The sequence below is a fragment of the Cherax quadricarinatus genome, chromosome 51 (assembly GCF_038502225.1).
Source record: "Cherax quadricarinatus isolate ZL_2023a chromosome 51, ASM3850222v1, whole genome shotgun sequence".
NCBI classification, from domain to species: domain Eukaryota; kingdom Metazoa; phylum Arthropoda; class Malacostraca; order Decapoda; family Parastacidae; genus Cherax; species Cherax quadricarinatus.
In genome coordinates this window covers 20,261,871-20,281,946 of record NC_091342.1, presented here as the reverse complement: position 1 = coordinate 20,281,946, position 20,076 = coordinate 20,261,871, and the positions used below count along the sequence as shown (strand labels likewise).

Below are 20,076 nucleotides of genomic sequence, written 5' to 3'. Positions count from 1 at the left end.
CACGCAGATGTGACAGTTCAGATGACAATGCAAACAACAAATATCCCAAACCCCCTCCTTTAAAGTGTAGGCATTGTACTTCTCACCACCAGGACTCGAGTCCTGCTAACCTGAATCCCTTAACAAAATATCACCCTGCTCAAACTCCAACAGCTCGTCAAGGAAAAAAAAACATTTGTAGGTTTGGTAGGCAGCAACTATCCAGGAAGGTACTACTGTTCTGCCAAATGAGTGCAAGACAAACTTGTACAGTAAAAGTGTTGGTGTCTTTTTCTCTGTCTCATAAAAGCGCTTAGGTCACACTACACATGCATGTACCATTTATGTACACACACTCATCTGAGTTTTCTTTGATTTTTTCTTAATAGTTCTTTTTTTTTTTTTCAACAAGTCGGCCGTCTCCCACCGAGGCAGGGTGACCCAAAAAAGAAAGAAAATCCCCAAAAAGAAAATACTTTCATCATCATTCAACACTTTCACCACACTCGCACATTATCACTGTTTTTGCAGAGGTGCTCAGAATACAACAGTCTAGAAGCATACACATATAAAGATACACAACATATCCCTCCAAACTGCCAATATCCCAAACCCCTCCATTAAAGTGCAGGCATTGTACTTCTCATTTCCAGGACTCAAGTCTGACTATATGAAAATAACCGGTTTCCCTGAATTTTTTTTTTTTTTTTTTCAACAAGTCGGTCATCTCCCACCGAGGCAGGGTGACCCAAAAAAAAAGAAAGAAAATCCCCAAAAAGAAAATACTTTCATCATCATTCAACACTTTCACCACACTCACACATTATCACTGTTTTTGCAGAGGTGCTCAGAATACAACAGTTTAGAAGCATATACGTACAGAGATACACAACATATCCCTCCAAACTGCCAATATCCCAAACCCCTCCTTTAAAGTGCAGGCATTGTACTTCCCATTTCCAGGACTCAAGTCTGACTATATGAAAATAACCGGTTTCCCTGAATCCCTTCACTAAGTATTACCCTGCTCACACTCCAACAGATCGTCAGGTCCCAAGTATCATTCGTCTCCATTCACTCCTATCTAACACGCTCATGCACGCTTGCTGGAAGTCCAAGCCCCTCACCCACAAAACCTCCTTTACCCCCTCTTTCCAACCCTTTCGAGGACGACCCCTACCCCTCTTTCCTTCCCCTATAGATTTATATGCTTTCCATGTCATTCTACTTTGATCCATTCTCTCTAAATGACCAAACCACCTCAACACCCCCTCTTCTGCCCTCTGACTAATGCTTTTATTAACTCCACACCTTCTCCTAATTTCCACACTCCGAATTTTCTGCATAATATTTACACCACACATTGCCCTTAGACAGGACATCTCCACTGCCTCCAACCGTCTCCTCGCTGCTGCATTTACCACCCAAGCTTCACATCCATATAAGAGTGTTGGTACTACTATACTTTCATACATTCCCTTCTTTGCCTCCATAGATAACGTTTTTTGACTCCACATATACCTCAACGCATCACTCACCTTTTTTCCCTCATCAATTCTATGATTAACGTCATCCTTCATAAATCCATCCGCCGACACGTCAACTCCCAAGTATCTGAAAACATTCACTTCTTCCATACTCCTCCTCCCCAATTTGATATCCAATTTTTCTTTATCTAAATCATTTGATACCCTCATCACCTTACTCTTTTCTATGTTCACTTTCAACTTTCTACCTTTACACACATTCTCAAACTCATCCACTAACCTTTGCAATTTTTCTTTAGAATCTCCCATAAGCACAATATCATCAGCAAAAAGTAACTGTGTTAATTCCCATTTTGAATTTGATTCCCCATAATTTAATCCCACCCCTCTCCCGAACACCCTAGCATTTACTTCTTTTACAACCCCATCTATAAATATATTAAACAACCATGGTGACATTACACATCCCTGTCTAAGACCTACTTTTACCGGGAAGTATTCTCCCACTCTTCTACACACCCTAACCTGAGCCTCACTATCCTCATAAAAGCTCTTTACAGCATTTAGTAACTTACCACCTATTCCATATAGTACTTGCAACATCTGCCACATTGCTCCTCTATCCACTCTATCATATGCCTTTTCTAAATCCATAAATGCAATAAAAACTTCCCTACCTTTATCTAAATACTGTTCACATATATGCTTCAATGTAAACACTTGATCTACACATCCCCTACCCACTCTGAAGCCTCCTTGCTCGTCCTCAATTCTACATTCTGTCTTACCTCTAATTCTTTCAATTATAACCCTACCGTATACTTTTCCTGGTATACTCAGTAAACTTATTCCTCTGCTTTGTAAAAACCTCTCATAAGCTACCTTTTTCTCTTTTATCACACCCTTTACTTCATCATTCCACCAATCACTCCTCTTTCCTCCTGCCCCCACCCTCCTATAACCACAAACTTCTGCCCCACATTCCAATACTGCATTTTTAAAACTATTCCAACCCTCTTCAACCCCCCACTATTCATCTTTGCACTAGCCCACCTTTCTGCCAATAGTCGCTTATATCTCGCCCGAACTTCCTCCTCCCTTAGTTTATACACTTTCACCTCCCTCTTACTTGTTGTTGCCACCTTCCTTTTTTCCCATCTACCTCTTACTCTAACTGTAGCTACAACTAAATAATGATCCGATATATCAGTTGCCCCTCTATAAACATGTACATCCTGGAGCCTACCCATCAACCTTTTATCCACCAATACATAATCTAACAAACTACTTTCATTACGTGCTACATCATACCTTGTATTTTTATTTATCCTCTTTTTCATAAATATGTATTACTTATTACCAAATTTCTTTCTACACATAGCTCAATTAAAGGCTCTCCATTTACATTTACCCCTGGCACCCCAAATTTACCTACTACTCCCTCCATAACATTTTTACCCACTTTAGCATTGAAATCCCCAACCACCATTACTCTCACACTTGATTCAAAACTCCCCATGCATTCACTCAACATTTCCCAGAATCTCTCTCTCTCCTCTACACTTCTCTCTTCTCCAGGTGCATACACGCTTACTATAACCCACTTTTCACATCCAATCTTTATTTTACTCCACATAATCCTTGAATTTATACATTTGCAGTCCCTCTTTTCCTGCCATAGCTTATCCTTCAACATTATTGCTACTCCTTCTTTAGCTCTAACTCTATTTGAAACCCCTGACCTAATCCCATTTATTCCTCTCCATTGAAACTCTCCCACCCCCTTCAGCTTTGTTTCACTTAAATCCAGGACATCCAGTTTCTTCTCATTCATAACATCCACAATCATCTCTTTCTTATCATTTGCACAACATCCACGCACATTCAGACTTCCCACTTTGACAATTTTCTTCTTCTTATTCTTTTTAGTAATCTTTACAGGAAAAGGGGTTACTAGCCCATTGTTCCCGGCATTTTAGTTGACTTTTACAACACGCATGGCTTACGGAGGAAAGATTCTTATTCCACTTCCCCATGGATATAAAAGGAAAAGTAATAAGACCAAGAACTATTAAGATAAAAATCAAAGAAAACTCAGATGAGTGTGCTCACACTCCAACAGATCGTCAGGTCCCAAGTACCATTCGTCTCCATTCACTCCTATCTAACACGCTCACGTACGCTTGCTGGAAATCCAAGCCCCTTGCCCACAAAACCACCTTTACTCCCTCTCTCCAACCCTTTCGAGGACGACCCCTACCCCTCCTTCCTTCCCCTATAGATTTATATGCTTTCCATGTCATTCTCCTTTGATCCTTTCTCTCTAAATGACCAAACCACCTCAACAACCCCTCTTCTGCCCTCTGACTAATACTTTTATTAACTCCACACCTTTTCCTAATTTCCACACTCCGAATTTTCTGCATAATATATACACCACACATTGCCCTTAAACAGGACATCTCCACTGCCTCCAACCGTCTCCTCGCTGCTGCATTTACCATCCAAGCTTCACACCCATATAAGAGTGTTGGTACTACTATACTTTCATACATTCCCTTCTTTGCCTCCATAGATAACGTTTTTTGACTCCACATATACCTCAACGCACCACTCAACTTTTTTCCCTCATCAATTCTATGATTAACCTCATCCTTCATAAATCCATCCGCCAACACGTCAACTCCCAAGTATCTGAAAACATTCACTTCTTCCATACTCCTCCTCCCCAATTTGATATCCAATTTTTCTTTATCTAAATCGTTTGATACCCTCATTACCTTACTCTTTTCTATGTTCACTTTCAACTTTCTACCTTTACACACATTCCCAAACACATCCACTAACCTTTGCAATTTTTCTTTAGAATCTCCCATAAGCACAGTATCATCAGCAAAAAGTAACTGTGTCAATTCCCACTTTGAATTTGATTCCCCAAAATTTAATCCCACCTCTCTCCCGAACACCCTAGCATTTACTTCCTTTACAACCCCATCTATAAATATATTAAACAACCATGGTGACATTACACATCCCTGTCTAAGACCTACTTTTACTGGGAAGTAGTCCCCCTCTCTTCTACACACCCTAACCTGAGCCTCACTATCCTCATAAAAACTCTTTACAGCATTTAATAACTTACCACCTATTCCATATACTTGCAACATCTGCCACATTGCTCCTCTGTCCACTCTATCATATGCCTTTTCTAAATCCATAAATGCAATAAAAACTTCCCTACCTTTATCTAAATACTGTTCACTTATTTGCTTCAATGTAAACACTTGATCTACACATCCCCTGCCCACTCTGAAACCTCCTTGCTCATCCGCAATCCTACATTCTGTCTTACCTCTAATTCTTTCAATTATAACCCTACCGTGTGTGATGAATTGTTTGAAAAACCGACAAGTTGAAGATTGAGACACTTATGCAGCATATGGGAATCTTTATTCAGGAAACGTTTCGCCACACAGTGGCTTCATCAGTCCAATACAAAGAGGAAGGTGTAAGGAGAGGAGGAGAATGAGGTAATCAGTTCCTCAACCTGGAGTTGATGTGTTCAGTCCATCAATCTTGTAGATTGATGGACTGAACACATCGACTCCAGGTTGAGGGACTGATTACCTCATTCTCCTCCTCTCCTTACGCCTTCCTCTTTGTATTGGACTGATGAAGCCACTGTGTGGCGAAACGTTTCCTGAATAAAGATTCCCATATGCTGCATAAGTGTCTCAATCACCATAACCCTACCGTACACTTTTCCTAGTATACTCAGTAAACTTATTCCTCTATAATTTTTACAGTCTCTTTTGTCCCCTTTCCCTTTATATAAAGGGACTATACATGCTCTCCGCCAATCCCTAGGTACCTTCCCCTCTTTCATACATTTATTAAACAAAAGTACCAACCACTCCAACACTATATCCCCCCCCCTGCTTTTAACATTTCTGTCATGATCCCATCAGTTCCAGCTGCTTTACCCCCTTTCATTCTACGTAATGCCTCAAGTACCTCCCCCACACTTACATTCTGCTCTTCTTCACTCCTAAAAGATGGTATACCTCCCTGACCAGTGCATGAAATTACTGCCTCTTTCTTCCTTAACATTTAAAAGTTCCTCAAAATATTCTCGCCTTCTACCTAATACCTCCATCTCCCCATCTACTAACTCCCCTACTCTGTTTTTAACTGACAAATCCATACTTTCCCTAGGCTTTCTTAACTGTTTAACTCACTCCAAAATTTTTTCTTATTTTCATTAAAATTTCTTGACAGTGCCTCTCCCACTCTATCATCTGCTCTCCTTTTGCACTCTCTCACCACTCTGTTTACCTTTCTTTTACTCTCCATATACTCTGCTCTTCTTATAACACTTCTGCTTTGTAAAAACCTCTCATAAGCTACCTCTTTCTTTTTTATCACACCCTTTAATTCATCATTCCACCAATCACTCCTCTTTCCTCCTGCCCCCACCCTCCTATAACCACAAACTTCTGCCCCACATTCTAATACTGCATTTTTTAAACTATTCCAACCCTCTTCAACCCCCCACTACTCATCTTTGCACTAGCCCACCTTTCTGCCAATAGTCGCTTATATCTCACCCGAACTTCCTCCTCCCTTAGTTTATACACTTTCACCTCCCTCTTACTTGTTGTTGCCACCTTCCTCTTTTCCCATCTACCTCTTACTCTAACTGTAGCTACAACTAAATAATGATCCGATATATCAGTTGCCCCTCTATAAACATGTACATCCTGGAGCCTACCCATCAACCTTTTATCCACCAATACATAATCTAATAAACTACTTTCATTACGTGCTACATCATACCTTGTATATTTATTTATCCTCTTTTTCATAAAATATGTATTACTTATTACCAAATCTCTTTCTACACATAGCTCAATTAAAGGCTCCCATTTACATTTACCCCTGGCACCCCAAATTTACCTACTACTCCCTCCATAACATTTTTACCCACTTTAGCATTGAAATCCCCAACCATCATTACTCTCACACTTGATTCAAAACTCCCCACGCATTCACTCAACATTTCCCAAATCTCTCTCTCCTCTACACTTCTCTCTTCTCCAGGTGCATACACGCTTATTATAACCCACTTTTCACATCCAATCTTTATTTTACTCCACATAATCCTTGAATTAATACATTTATAGTCCCTCTTTTCCTGCCATAGCTTATCCTTCAACATTATTGCTACTCCTTCTTTAGCTCTAACTCTATTTGAAACCCCTGACCTAATCCTATTTATTCCTCTCCATTGAAACTCTCCCACCCCCTTCAGCTTTGTTTCACTTAAAGCCAGGACATCCAGCTTCTTCTCATTCATAACATCCACAATCATCTCTTTCTTATCATTTGCACAACATCCACGCACATTCAGACTTCCCACTTTGACAATTTTCTTCTTCTTATTCTTTTTAGTAATCTTTACAGGAAAAGGGGTTACTAGCCCATTGTTCCCGGCATTTTAGTTGACTTTTACAACACGCATGCCTTACGGAGGAAAGATTCTTATTCCACTTCCCCATGGATATAAAAGGAAAAGTAATAAGACCAAGAACTATTACGATAAAATCAAAGAAAACTCAGATGAGTGTGTATAAATAAATGTGTACATGTATGTGTAGTGTGACCTAAGTGTAAGTAGAAGTAGCAAGACATACCTGTAATCTTGCATATTTATGTTCTTATTATTTTCCTTTTATAACCATGAGGAAGTGGATAAGAATCTTTCCTCCGCAAGCCATGCATGTAGTAAAGTCAAGTAAAATGCCTGGAGCAATGGGCTAGTAACCCCTTTTCTGGTATAGCTTACCAAAAATAAAAAGAAGAAAACCTTTAAGCCTGTCAATTATTTTCCATAAATGAAAGTTTTAGGTTCTAATACTCAAGAATTTTTTTCTAATAATTTCATCAGTTTATTTTATCTGCTATTTTTGTTAATGACTCAAAGAGTCATGCTCTTTGAGACCCTGTCACATATCAAGTCTTAAAAATTTTAAAGAAAATATGAAAGATGAAACACTTTCACCATCATTCACTCCATCACTGTCTTGCCAAAGGCATGCCTACACTATAGTTAAAAAACTACCATATCAACACCCCTCCTCCAGAGTGCAGGCACTGTACTTCCTGCACCCAGGACTCAAGTTTGACTAACTGGTTTCCCCGAATCCCTTCATAAATGTTACCCTGCTCACACTCCAACAGCACATCAAGTCATAAAATCCATTTATCTTCCCCTCAATCCTATTTAACACACTCATGCACACTTGCTGGAAATCCAAGTCCCTCACACACACAAAACCTCCTTTACCTCCTCCCTCCAACCTCTCCTAGGCTAACCCCTACCCTTCCTTCCTTCCTTCTTTCCTTCCATAAAAAATTATTTTATGGTGAAACATGCATAATTATGAAGGCAGAGTATTTTAACATTCTGGGGAAAAAATTAAGTTCCAAAACTATTGCTCTAATTAGAATGAAATTTTATATGCAATATAACTCAATAATTGATAAGCCTAGAAAATTTTCAGGTAAAGTGGTCAGTAACTTCAATACAGAAGGGAACTAAGAATGCCCCCCTTAAGCATTCTCAAGGTTAAATATCCCCAAACACAAATGAGAGAGAGAGAGAGAGAAAAAAAAATTAAAATGACAATATTACCAAACAGAGTTCTCAAAAACTACTGAAAAAAATAACTCACCAGTACTGGTATGAAGACCAAGAGGATCAGGACTTGACTTAGCTCTGTAATGAGATGGAGGACGACTCCCAGGTTCCGAAACAGAACTCGTAGACTGGAATACAAAATATAGAAAATGTTATCCTTATGTGCATCAAAATTAATCTCAAACTAAATATAACACTTCAATAAAAGTAATTAACTCAATAAACTCTATCTCTCTCATTAGAAAAGGAAAACACTTCCCGGTTCATTAATCCATACACAAATTTATACATTCTCTAACATACACGCACAAAAAATGCATACATGTATAGACATTAATAACACTGCATTTGCCCATAACTACATCACTTTCTACCACTCACTCAACTCATCTCCCTAAACTGCTTTGTAGATATTACACCTTGATCACCCTCCTACAAACCTCTTGTTTCCATTTATTATTAAACTTGCATGCATATACATAACTGCTGGATGATCAAGCCCCTACCTCATAAAGCCTTCCTCACTCTCCTGTCAACCCATCTCAGGACAGTCCCTATACCTTCCATCAACCAGGCTTGCTCCATCTTTCCTAAATGCACAGATTATCTCAACAAACCTTCTTCCACTTCCTGAATTATACCTTACATATCACCACACAATATAATTACTTCACTCCTTTACATAATAATTCACTGATCTCAAGCACAACATCTTTACTGTCTTCAACCTTTATCTTGCTGCAACATTCAAGAACTATGCCTCGCATCCACACTAAAATGTTGGAACCCCTATATTCTGATAAATATTCTCCCATTTTGAATCCATTAATAAACTTTTTTCCACAGACTCCCAAAACTCCAGCTATTCTATGATCCACTTTGTTAAATGCCTATCTGCCAACACACCAGCTCTCAAATATTTTTTTTTTTAACACATCGGCCAATTCCCACCAAGGCAAGGTGCCCAAGGTTAGCCAGATTGGAGTCTAAAAGTAGAAAGAGCAGTACCTGTACTCTGAAGGAGGGGTGGGGATGCTGCAGTCAGAGGGTTACATGAATTGTGATGTCAGCACACTTCTTACAGGACAGTGATTTAATGAATGAGGCAAATGTGTTCCCTTATTTAGGTCACCCTGCCTTGGCATGAGATGGTAATTGAGGTAAAAAAAAAAAAAAGTGCTATATAATTTTAGTATTACTCCTAGTTTAATTTTTTTTTTATTAACACATCGGTCGATTCCCACCAAGGCAAGGTGGCCTGAAAAAGTAAAACTTTCATCATCATTCACTCCATCACTGTCTTGCCAGAGGAGTGTTTTACACTACAGTTATAAAACTGCAACATTAACACCCCTCCTTCAGAGTGCAGAGACTATACTTCCCATCTCCAGGACTCGAGTCAGGCCTGCCGGTTTCCGAGAATCCCTTCATAAATGTTACTTTGCTCACACTCCAACAGCACGTCAAGTATTAAAAACCATTTGTCTCCATTCACTCCTTTCAAATGTGCTCACACATGCTTGCTGGAAGTCCAAGCCCTTTGCACACAAAACCTCCTTTACCTCCCTCCCTCGAACCTTTCCTTGGCCGACCCCTACCCCACCTTCCCTCCATTGCAGATTTATACACTCTTGAAGTCATTCTGTTTTGTTCCATTCTCTCTACATGTCCGAACCACCTCAGCAACCCCTCCTCAGCCCTCTGGATAATAGTTTTGGTAACCCCGCACCTCCACCTAATTTCCAAACTACGAATTCTTTGCATTATATTCACGCCACACATTGCCCTCATTCATGACATCCCCACTTCCTCCGGCATTCTCCTCATTGCAACATTCACCACCCATGCTTCACACCCATATAAAAGTGTTTGGTATAACTATACTCTCATACATTCCCCTCTTTGCTTCCATGGACAAAGTTCTTTGTCTCCACAGACTCCTAAGTGTACCACTCACCCTTTTCCTCTTATCAATTCTATGATTCACCTCATCCTTCATAGACCCATCTGCTGACACATCCACTCCAAAATATCTGAATACATTTACCTCCTCCATACTCTCTCCCTCCAATATGATATCCAATCTTTCGTCACCTGATCTTTTTATCTTCATCACCTTACTCTTTCCTATATTCACTTTTAATTTTCTTCTTTTACATACCCTACCAAATTCATCCACCAACCTTTGCAACTTCTCTTCAGAATCTCCCAAAAGCACAGTGTCATCAGCAAAGAGCAAGTGTAACAACTCCCACTTTGTGTTAAATTATTTATCTTTTAGCCCCACACCTCTTGCAAAGACCCTCGCATTCACTTCTCAATAAATATATTGAACAACCACGGTGACATCACACATCCTTGTGTAAGGCCTACTTTTACTGGGCCTTAGACAAGTATGTGTGATGTCACTGTGGTTGTTCAATATACGTATTTATAGATGGGGTTGTAAGGAAATGCATCACTACAGTGGACCTCCGGATTAAGAGGTCATCAGATTAAATAATAATCGGATTAAGTAACTTTTTGCGTCAAAATATTGGCTCGGTTAATGATGCTAAACTAGGTAAAAGTCATTCGTCCCGAACGTGTCCATGCACCATGAGCGGCCCAGACACTCCATGTACAGCCAATGTGCCATTGTTTACCAGCCAGTGAGGACAATTCCACACGTACATGCGATACATTTTGTGTTATTCCATTGTTTTTAGTGCTTGTAACTGCTAAATAAGCCACTATGGACCCAAAGAAAGCTTCTAGTGCCAGCCCTTTGGTAAAGAGGGTGAGAAACACTATGGAATTCAAGAAAAAGTTTTCAGAAAGATAGGAAAGTGGTGGTAGTAGAGGGTGGTAGTGATGGTGGTAGAGGGTACTTCCCCACACACCAGCCAGGGTACTTTCCCACACACCAGCCAGGGTACTTTCCCACACACCAGCCAGGGTACTTTCCCACACACTAGCCAGGGTACTTCCCCACACACCAGACAGGGTACTTCCCCACACCTGAGTGGGACTTGTGCATGAGTGAATAGAATTATCAAAGCTTATTGCTTGGGAAGCATTGAAAATTGGGTTGGGCAAATACGATTCTGTTAGTGGGATGGTTTGTGAAGGACATGCCTAGTATGGGCCAACAGGCCTGCTGCAGTGTTCCTGCTTTCTTATGTGCAAACATTTATGGATGAACGTCACCCTGACAGCTGTTGCAGGCCGTGCTGGCAACATCTACAATAACTATGTTGTGTCCCATTTTAGGGAAATCTTAAAGAGATGCCAGAAACGGAGCTCTCTGGACAGATATTTTGTGCGACAGGGGTTCAGTGACTCTGAAGATGGTCCTAGTGGCATTAAAAAACAAAGAAGGGAAGTAACCCCAGATAAGGACTTGGTACCTGAAGTCTTTATGGAAGGGGATTCCCCTTCCAAACAATACTACATACATCTCCATCCTCTCCCCTCCTCCCATTTCATCACTCATTAATAAGTCTTCAATATAGGTAAGTGTCATTTTAGTAATGTTTTACTCTGCATGTCTCATTGTTTTCTGTGTAGGGAAATGTATATTTCGTGTAGAAAAATTATTCTGTTTAATACTTTTGGGTGTCTGGAATGGATTAACTGGATTTCCATTATTTCTTACAAGGAAAATTAATTCGGATTAAGTCAGATTCAGTATAAGACACTCTCTCTGGAACGGATTATTCATGTTATCCGGAGGGTCCACTGTACTTTCCATGCTCTTTTCCTCCAATTGTTCACTAGCTAGATTTCTTCTTACCCTTGTTCTAGGCTCAATTTCAACTTCCTTCTATTATATACCCTCCCAAACTCCCTACTCCAATTTTGCAAGTGCTCTTTCAAATCATCCAGAAGTAGTACATCACCAGCAAGTACCAATGTGACAACACCTACTTTATACCAGAATCCTTTTTATTTAAACCTGTACCTCTCTATCCTATATGATAGTATCCACTTCTTTTATAACCCCATTTATAAATATGTTAGACCACCATGATGACATCACACAACTGCAAAAGACCCACTTTCACTGGAAAATATTTCCCTAACTTCTTATACCCTGTCTAGACCCTGGCCCTACTCATAAAACACTTTATATAGCTTTTAACAACCTGCCCAATATTTCACACATCTGTAATGTCTACCGGATTATCCCCTTCCTTATGTTTTTCCTAATACAGTAGACCGTCACTTAACACAGTACTAGTTCCGTTCCTGAAAATGCCATGTTAGGTAAAACCATGTTAGATGAACGAAGAACTCATGGACAAAATAGGGTTATGTTCCTGGGAGCCCCCAAAAAGCCAAACTTTTTTTGGACCAACAGATCTTACAAAAATAAAAGGAATATGTAACTGTTGTTTATTGTCATGATGTATTATGTTGTTTTTACTACTTAAGACTACAAATGCAATAGAAATAATGGTATTTCTTACCTTAAATTGTGGGTGCTGGTGTTTGTCAATGATTGTGAAGAGAGTGGAGAGTTATGCTGTGGCCCTACTGGGCTGAGGTGGATGGTAAAGGTTCTGGTACTGAAGTCAATAGTTGTACTCCAGTGTGCATAAATTCTGTAATGGATTTCTGTTCTATTTTACCCTGCAGTACATTATACAACTGACGGTAGGGCATCAGCTGCTCTAGACACCGTTTCAGGGTCCTCATTCAGTAAGTCCATCAAGTCATTCAGTCAGTCAACTCATTCAGTCAGTCAAGTCATTCAGTCAAATCAGTAAGTCATTCAGTCAAGTCAGTAAGTCATTCAGTCAAGTCAGTAAGTTATTCAGTCAAGTCAGTAAGTCATTCGGTCAAGTCAGTAAGATTTAAGATATGGCAATTAAAATAGTATGTAAAGAAACAGTGAACCAAACTGAAGGCTGGGAGGGTGGTGTGGGTGGCTGAGGGTGGCAGTAGGTCTCCCCCACTGACTCATGGTGTAACCAACCGCAGGCGTCAGCACGCTTAAAATTTTTTCCCCTCCCACCGTGTTAAATTAACTTTACAACATGTTACATAAAACTGTGCCGCAATTCTTCAATCATGCTACACCCAAATCGTGCCAAATAAACTCGTGTTAAATGACAGTCTACTGTAAATAAATAACTACAACAAACAACTCCTTGCTAAATACATATTAGTCACTTTGATGGTTTAAACTAAATACTTGATCCATACACCTATTTCCAATCCTAAATCCACCTAGATCTTTTGATATCCCCTCATAATTCTTACTCTGTCTCATCACTTTCTCCCTTATATGAAGAAACTTTGTACCTCTCTCTACTAACCATTAGATATTTTCCTCTCTCTCATAAACAAACAAATTCACCAACCATTCCAAAACAATATTTCTACCTGCCTTAAGTAACTCGAATCCTACTATCAACCATCCTTACTGCTCTGCTACCTTTCAACCTTCTCATTGCCTTCCCTTCCCTTTCCCCTCCCAACTTCACACTCACCTTTGGCTCCTCCTTCCCACTAGACTACAGTATGTATGGAAGAACAAAAATTCAAGGATAGACATCTGGACATGTTTTTAGAAAAGCAGCTATGCAAAATTATTATTCAGTGAGAGCAAAAATAAGTATACAGTAAAAGGAAGATGAAGAATGACATTGGTGGATAAGAGAATTAACAGAAAAAATCAATTAAGGAATATATTGTAAGAAAGGTGGACTACTGAAAGAAAATAAGGAGGAAGTCAAGAAGATATGGTGTGGATTTTGGAATATAAAGGAAGTATTCCAAGAAGTGGGTGTCAAGATATACAGATAAAACACTAATTAAAACTGAACAGACACTGAACAGAACTCATATAATTCAGTTTGTTGCTGAAGCCAGGAGAAAAAATTAACAACTGATAACAGCCTTCTGGTAGCCAAACAAAAGCACTCATATTTTAAATGTACTAATAAATTTCCACAAATTTCTACCTGAAAAGTTATTTCCAACTGTCCTAGGCCCAACATGAATATAACTGCAAAAATATAATGCAAGGGAACAGCTGCTGCACAGCATGTTTGTAAATTATAAATAAAATAGCTGAGGCAATTGCAGGATGTAGCACGAGCCAGTGTTTACACTGCAGAAATATGCATGTTGGATACTGTACATTTATTTCTTTTTAGTTCCATTGCCATCATTTACAATACCATGCAATATACCATATAATGGTTTAAATAATGAAAAATATAACTAGATAGAGAAATTATTGTGAGGTATACATACACAAGGTTGACCTAAAGGAACGAACATTCACACCTGCTGCTTCCTACCTTCCTTTTGCAGGACACAAACATCTTGGTTCTAATATGACTCAAGCTGCAACATCCCCACTCAACTTTCAAAGAATAAGTGTCATGTACAGTGCTACCTTTTATACACACCATATTCTTCATATGACTCTTCACTGCATATAATGCAATGCCTTCCACAACCATTCTATGTTCCTTTTAGCATAAGCTGCACATGTTGTACAGCTTACAGCTTTTCTTTCATGCCAATTTTCCTAGCTACTCAAAACAGATGTCATCAATAAAACCTCTCATTCACAAATTCACTTGTTCAACAACTGCTGAATTTGGTGTTATTCTGTGTACTCTTTCAATCATTATCCAGTCACACACTTCACTCAACACTCAGAAAAGCTTCCACTCATACTTGGCAAAATCTATGTAATACACTTATGATTGCAATATCGATTTTTTTTACAGATTAACGCATATATAAACCAATAATAAAAACAATGTTTCACTTGTGAATTAAATTAAGATGACTTCATAATAAACTAAATTGTTTTATAACTTATTTGAAAACAAATTCAAGATTTAGTAAAAAGTTAGTGCAAATTAAAGAATCAATATGCATATCAAATTATTGCTTATGTTATCAGGCATCCAAATGATTAATAAATATTAATATGCACTTGATAATGTTAATCTTTAACTACAGTAAAGTAAATAAAAGTACAGGCATGCACGTCAATTCCTAGATTACTTTTAAAATACAAAGGAGAGTCTATAATATTCATCACCATACATACAACTCCCATAACAACAATTTCATGCACAGACACTACATACACCTAATCAATAATATTCACAAATATACAGTGGAACCTCTACTTACGAGTGCATTCACGTGTGAGTTTTTCCAGATACGAGCAGTCACTCGGTCGATTTTTTGCTTCCAGACGCGAGCGAAATTTCCAGATGTGAGCGAGCCTCAAGGGAGGCTCCTTGACTCTGGTGAGGGGCTCTTGCTCTTGATCTAGGGAATTGGATCTCATTTGTTTGTTGGACTATCTTATTGAAATTTGGGCAATGTATGATGGAAAGATGCTTCTTAACATACACCAAAATTGAAAGAAATAGGACCATAAATAATGGAGCTCACTTCTCGGCCATTAGCGGCCCCTTAGCAGTATATTTTCATATGGCTTTTATGGTTGTATTCTCGTTTTTTTGGTCTCATTTGATAGAATGGAAGATATATTACAGAAACAGATACGATTTTGATTGTTTTCACAATGAAAAATACCTTGAAATTGAGCTCAAAGTAGCGGAAATGTTTGATTTTTGCCAATGTTCAAGAGTAAACAAATAACGTCCTCACTGTCCAATGTGTGTCCAACTAGCCAGTATAATATGCAGTCACGAATGGGATGACATTATTTATACAATTATAACAACAATGCAGAAGTCTGCATAACAATAAATATTCTATTTTTTGTGTGAATAAAAATTCCAAATGGTAAACAAGTCATTATTATCAGAATACGTACATACTAATTAATAATAATAAAACATAATAATAATAATACGTATAATAATATTATAATACATAATAATACAATAATGTGTAATACTACTATAATAATAATTATAATAATAATATGTACGTACTACATATAATTTAGTATACGCCGAAGTGCCCAGCATCTCTTCTCCATCTCCAAGGTAAATGCTGTATTACTATGTACATAATTTCTTTACATCATTATTATTATTATTATTATTGTTGTTTTCCTTATGAAACTATGTACATAGTGATCTAATGGAGTTTGCCTTACAAACACTGTTTTCCGTAATAATAAAAGCAAGGGAAGGTCTGCAGGAATGGCCGCCGTGGAGGCCCTATACACCCTACAGCGGAGGCGGCACAACGGCCACCTCCACTAGCACTAATCACATACGTAATATTTCATTCATTCTAGTATATATCATGTTTCTATGTTATTAATATTGTTTATTATGTCATATTAGATGAATTGTGATAGATAAATAAGCCACAGAGTTGATACTAGGGAAATTACTGAAGTATTTTGTAGTGCCTGGAATTCCATGGGACAGATTAATTCCATTTCACTTAATTTAAATGAGAAAAATTGACTCTGCAAACGAGCAAATCCAGATGTAAGCATGGTCACGGAATGGATTAAACTTGTAAGTAGAGATTCCACTGTACGTGTATTACATATAGATAAGATAATTACTGTACCACGAGTTTTAAACAAATTAAAATGTGATTTTCCCACTGCCCAATGAACTATATTTTTGTCTGTGAACTTGAATATGACACCAAATACATGTTCCCATTCAACCCAAACATTGCTAAATAACACTGTTGGTGATTTACGAAAAATCATAAAGCCATGCATTTGAACCTCACCCAGTCCTTGAACTGTTAAATAAATAAAGACTAAGAACAATTGAATAAGACACCAAAAGTATGAGTTGGGGAAGTAAAATGCTGCATTAACAGTTAATAAGGTAAATTTATATAGAGAATCATCCTAATAAATGAATCCAACCTTTTTTTCCCATTCAGCTCCTGAAAATTTTCAAGTCTTTTTTTTTTCATATCATTGAAACAGCTATAATAGGCAATTTGTTTCTCAAATAAGAAGTGACTTTCATTAAGTACAATTCTATGAGCATGAGTGCTTAATTAGATATGAACTGAATGAAAATGTGTGCAAAGCAAGCACATCCCAAAAACCCAGTATTGGATGTGGCTGTTGCTTGTTTAATGTGTTATAAAATTAGTTGATCCCATTTTTTTTTTCAAGTTTCGACTTGTTTGTGGTACACAATACTTCTCAGAATCAATTCATGTGGTTTACTTCTATATCTGTGCTATACCAGTGATTGGTTTCAAGATGCTTTTCTGTTAATTGCTGGTTCAACCAAGCTGTTGCTGTTGGAGCCCACTAGCCCACATATCCTTCAAAGACTGATTGATAACTTTTCCACTTTATCTGACTGAGTTTCTGATATCTGCTGGCAGCAGCTTGAATAAACTTATTGTGCCCATAGCAACCCAACTGTTCAATGAGTATTTTACACTTCCTCCCATGTCTCTCACTGACAATCTTCCACTGAGGTAGTGTGATCCCCCCCCCCCCACCAAATAAAAATAAGAACAGGAAACATACTGACCGTCATTCATTCAATCACTGTCTTGCCAGAAGCATGCCGACATTATAGTTCAACTTACCCTCTGAACTACAACATCCTCATCCCTCCTTTAGAGTGCAAGTACTGTACTCCCACTTCCAGAATACAAGTCCAACTAACCAGTTCCTCTTAATCTCCTCATAAATGTTACCTTGCTCACACTCCAACAGCATGTCAAGCCATCGTGGAGATATCGTGTCTTGACTCACTCCAGTCTAACTTGCTCACACGAGACTGTTGGATACTCATCCCAAAGCACTGAAAACCTTTTATCCCCCCCCCCAAACCCTTCCTAGGAGGATCCCTGCCCTACATTCCTTCCACCCCAAATAACATACCTTCATCATCATCCTATTCTATTTCATCCTCTCTAAATGCCCATCCCACCTCAACAACCTCTCCTCTGCCCACTGAATTATACCTTTGCTAACCTCACTTTGGCTTATCTCCAAGTTCCAAATTCCCCATATAATATTTGCACTACAGCTTGCTCTCAAATTTGACATTTCTACTGCCTCCAGCTTCCTCGTTGAAAAGTTTAGAGCCCATGTCTCACACTCACATAAAAGTGCTGGTACCAGTATACTCTGGTACACCATCCTTTTTTTCAGCAATAGATAAACTTCTCTTTCCACAAATACCTCAACATACCACCTACCTTTTACCTCTTGTCTATCCTGTGGTTCACCTCATCTTTCATAGACCCATCTGCCAACATGCTCACTCCCAAATATATGAATACAATCACTGTTTCCATACTCCCTTCCTCAAATCTGATATTTAATCTTTCATTAACTCTCAAATTTCTCCACCAACCTTTGAAATGTCTTTCCATTATCCCCAAAAGAACTGTGTCATTGGCAAAGAGCAACCATGACAACTGGCATTTTGTATCAGATTCATTATCTTTCAATCCCACATCACTTCCCAATACCCTAGCATTCATTTCTTTTACAACATCATCTACAATTATGTTAAACAACCATGGTGACATCACACATCCCTGTCTAAGGACCACTTTTGCTGGGAAATTTTCCCTCTCTACTACATGCCAAAACCTGAAACTCACTATCTGCTATCATTATCTCATTTACTGCTTTTAGTAACCTGCTGCCTATTCTATACATCTGCAACGTTTGTCACATTGATTCCCTTTCTACCCTTTCATATGACTCTTCTAGATTAATGTAACAACAGTTCCTTACCTTTATCTAAGTACTGTTCACCTACATACTTCACTGTAAAACATTTGATCTACACATCCCTTCTTAAATCTTGTGTGTTCCTCTGTCTTACTCCATAATCTTTCAATAATAATTCTACCATATACACAGGGTTGCCAAAAAAAAGTCTGCATGGGTATTTTATATAAAAAAGTTTTTTGAATAAAACTCATTTTTTTTTTAAGAGAAAGTCCCATTTTTCCTTTTTATTTTTTCAAGTTTTTATTTTACTGAATGCTTTTATAATGTACTATTAACCCGTTAACTGTCCAAACGTAGATCTACGTTCACTCTCCCAGTGCTCCGAATATTCTGGAAAAAAAATTGTTTCTTTTTTAAATTAAAGAGGGCAATTTTCTGTGTGTAATAAAACCTAAAATAAAATTTAGGACCAGTACTTACAAGATATAAGACCACAAAGTTGGCACTGGATGCTCACCTGATGGCAACATGGACTCCTGCTGCTTGCAGAAATGTTGCCAATATACCTTTTCTTCTGGTTTTTATTTTATTTTACATAATTTTTATGTTCTGATAATTACAATTTATAGTTCTTGTGATTTCATAGCCAATCTTTGTTGACACTAATATTTGGTACTGAAATTGTACTCAAATTGTCACAAACACACTGACAGGTCAACATTTACACCTGCCTTGGCCATTTACTATTGACTAGGAATATAATTTTTTTTATTATCACACTGGCCGATTCCCACCAAGGCAGGGTGGCCCGAAAAAGAAAAACTTTCACCATCATTCACTCCATCACTGTCTTGCCAGAAGGGTGCTTTACACTACAGTTTTTAAACTGCAACATTAACACCCCTCCTTCAGAGTGCAGGCACTGTACTTCCCATCTCCAGGACTCAAGTCCGGCCTGCCGGTTTCCCTGAATCCCTTCATAAATGTTACTTTGCTCACACTCCAACAGCACGTCAAGTATTAAAAACCATTTGTCTCCATTCACTCCTATCAAACACGCTCACGCATGCCTGCTGGAAGTCCAAGCCCCTCGCACACAAAACCTCCTTTACCCCCTCCCTCCAACCCTTCCTAGGCCGACCCCTACCCCGCCTTCCTTCCACTACAGACTGATACACTCTTGAAGTCATTCTGTTTCGCTCCATTCTCTCTACATGTCCGAACCACCTCAACAACCCTTCCTCAGCCCTCTGGACAACAGTTTTGGTAATCCCGCACCTCCTCCTAAC

The 20,076-nt window shown here is 38.5% G+C and overlaps 1 protein-coding gene across 7 annotated transcripts in view; it reads right to left on the bottom strand.

Moving 5' to 3' along the window:
* Window positions 1-20,076, bottom strand: part of LOC128694541 (rho guanine nucleotide exchange factor 11) — a 474,507-nt gene that overhangs the window by 349,536 nt on the left and 104,895 nt on the right. For all 7 annotated transcript variants that reach the window (XM_070095938.1, XM_070095936.1, XM_070095939.1 and 4 more), the window contains one exon: window positions 8,201-8,294. In XM_070095938.1, coding sequence (XP_069952039.1) covers window positions 8,201-8,294 — 94 coding nt within the window. The remainder of the gene's footprint in view (window positions 1-8,200; window positions 8,295-20,076) is intronic.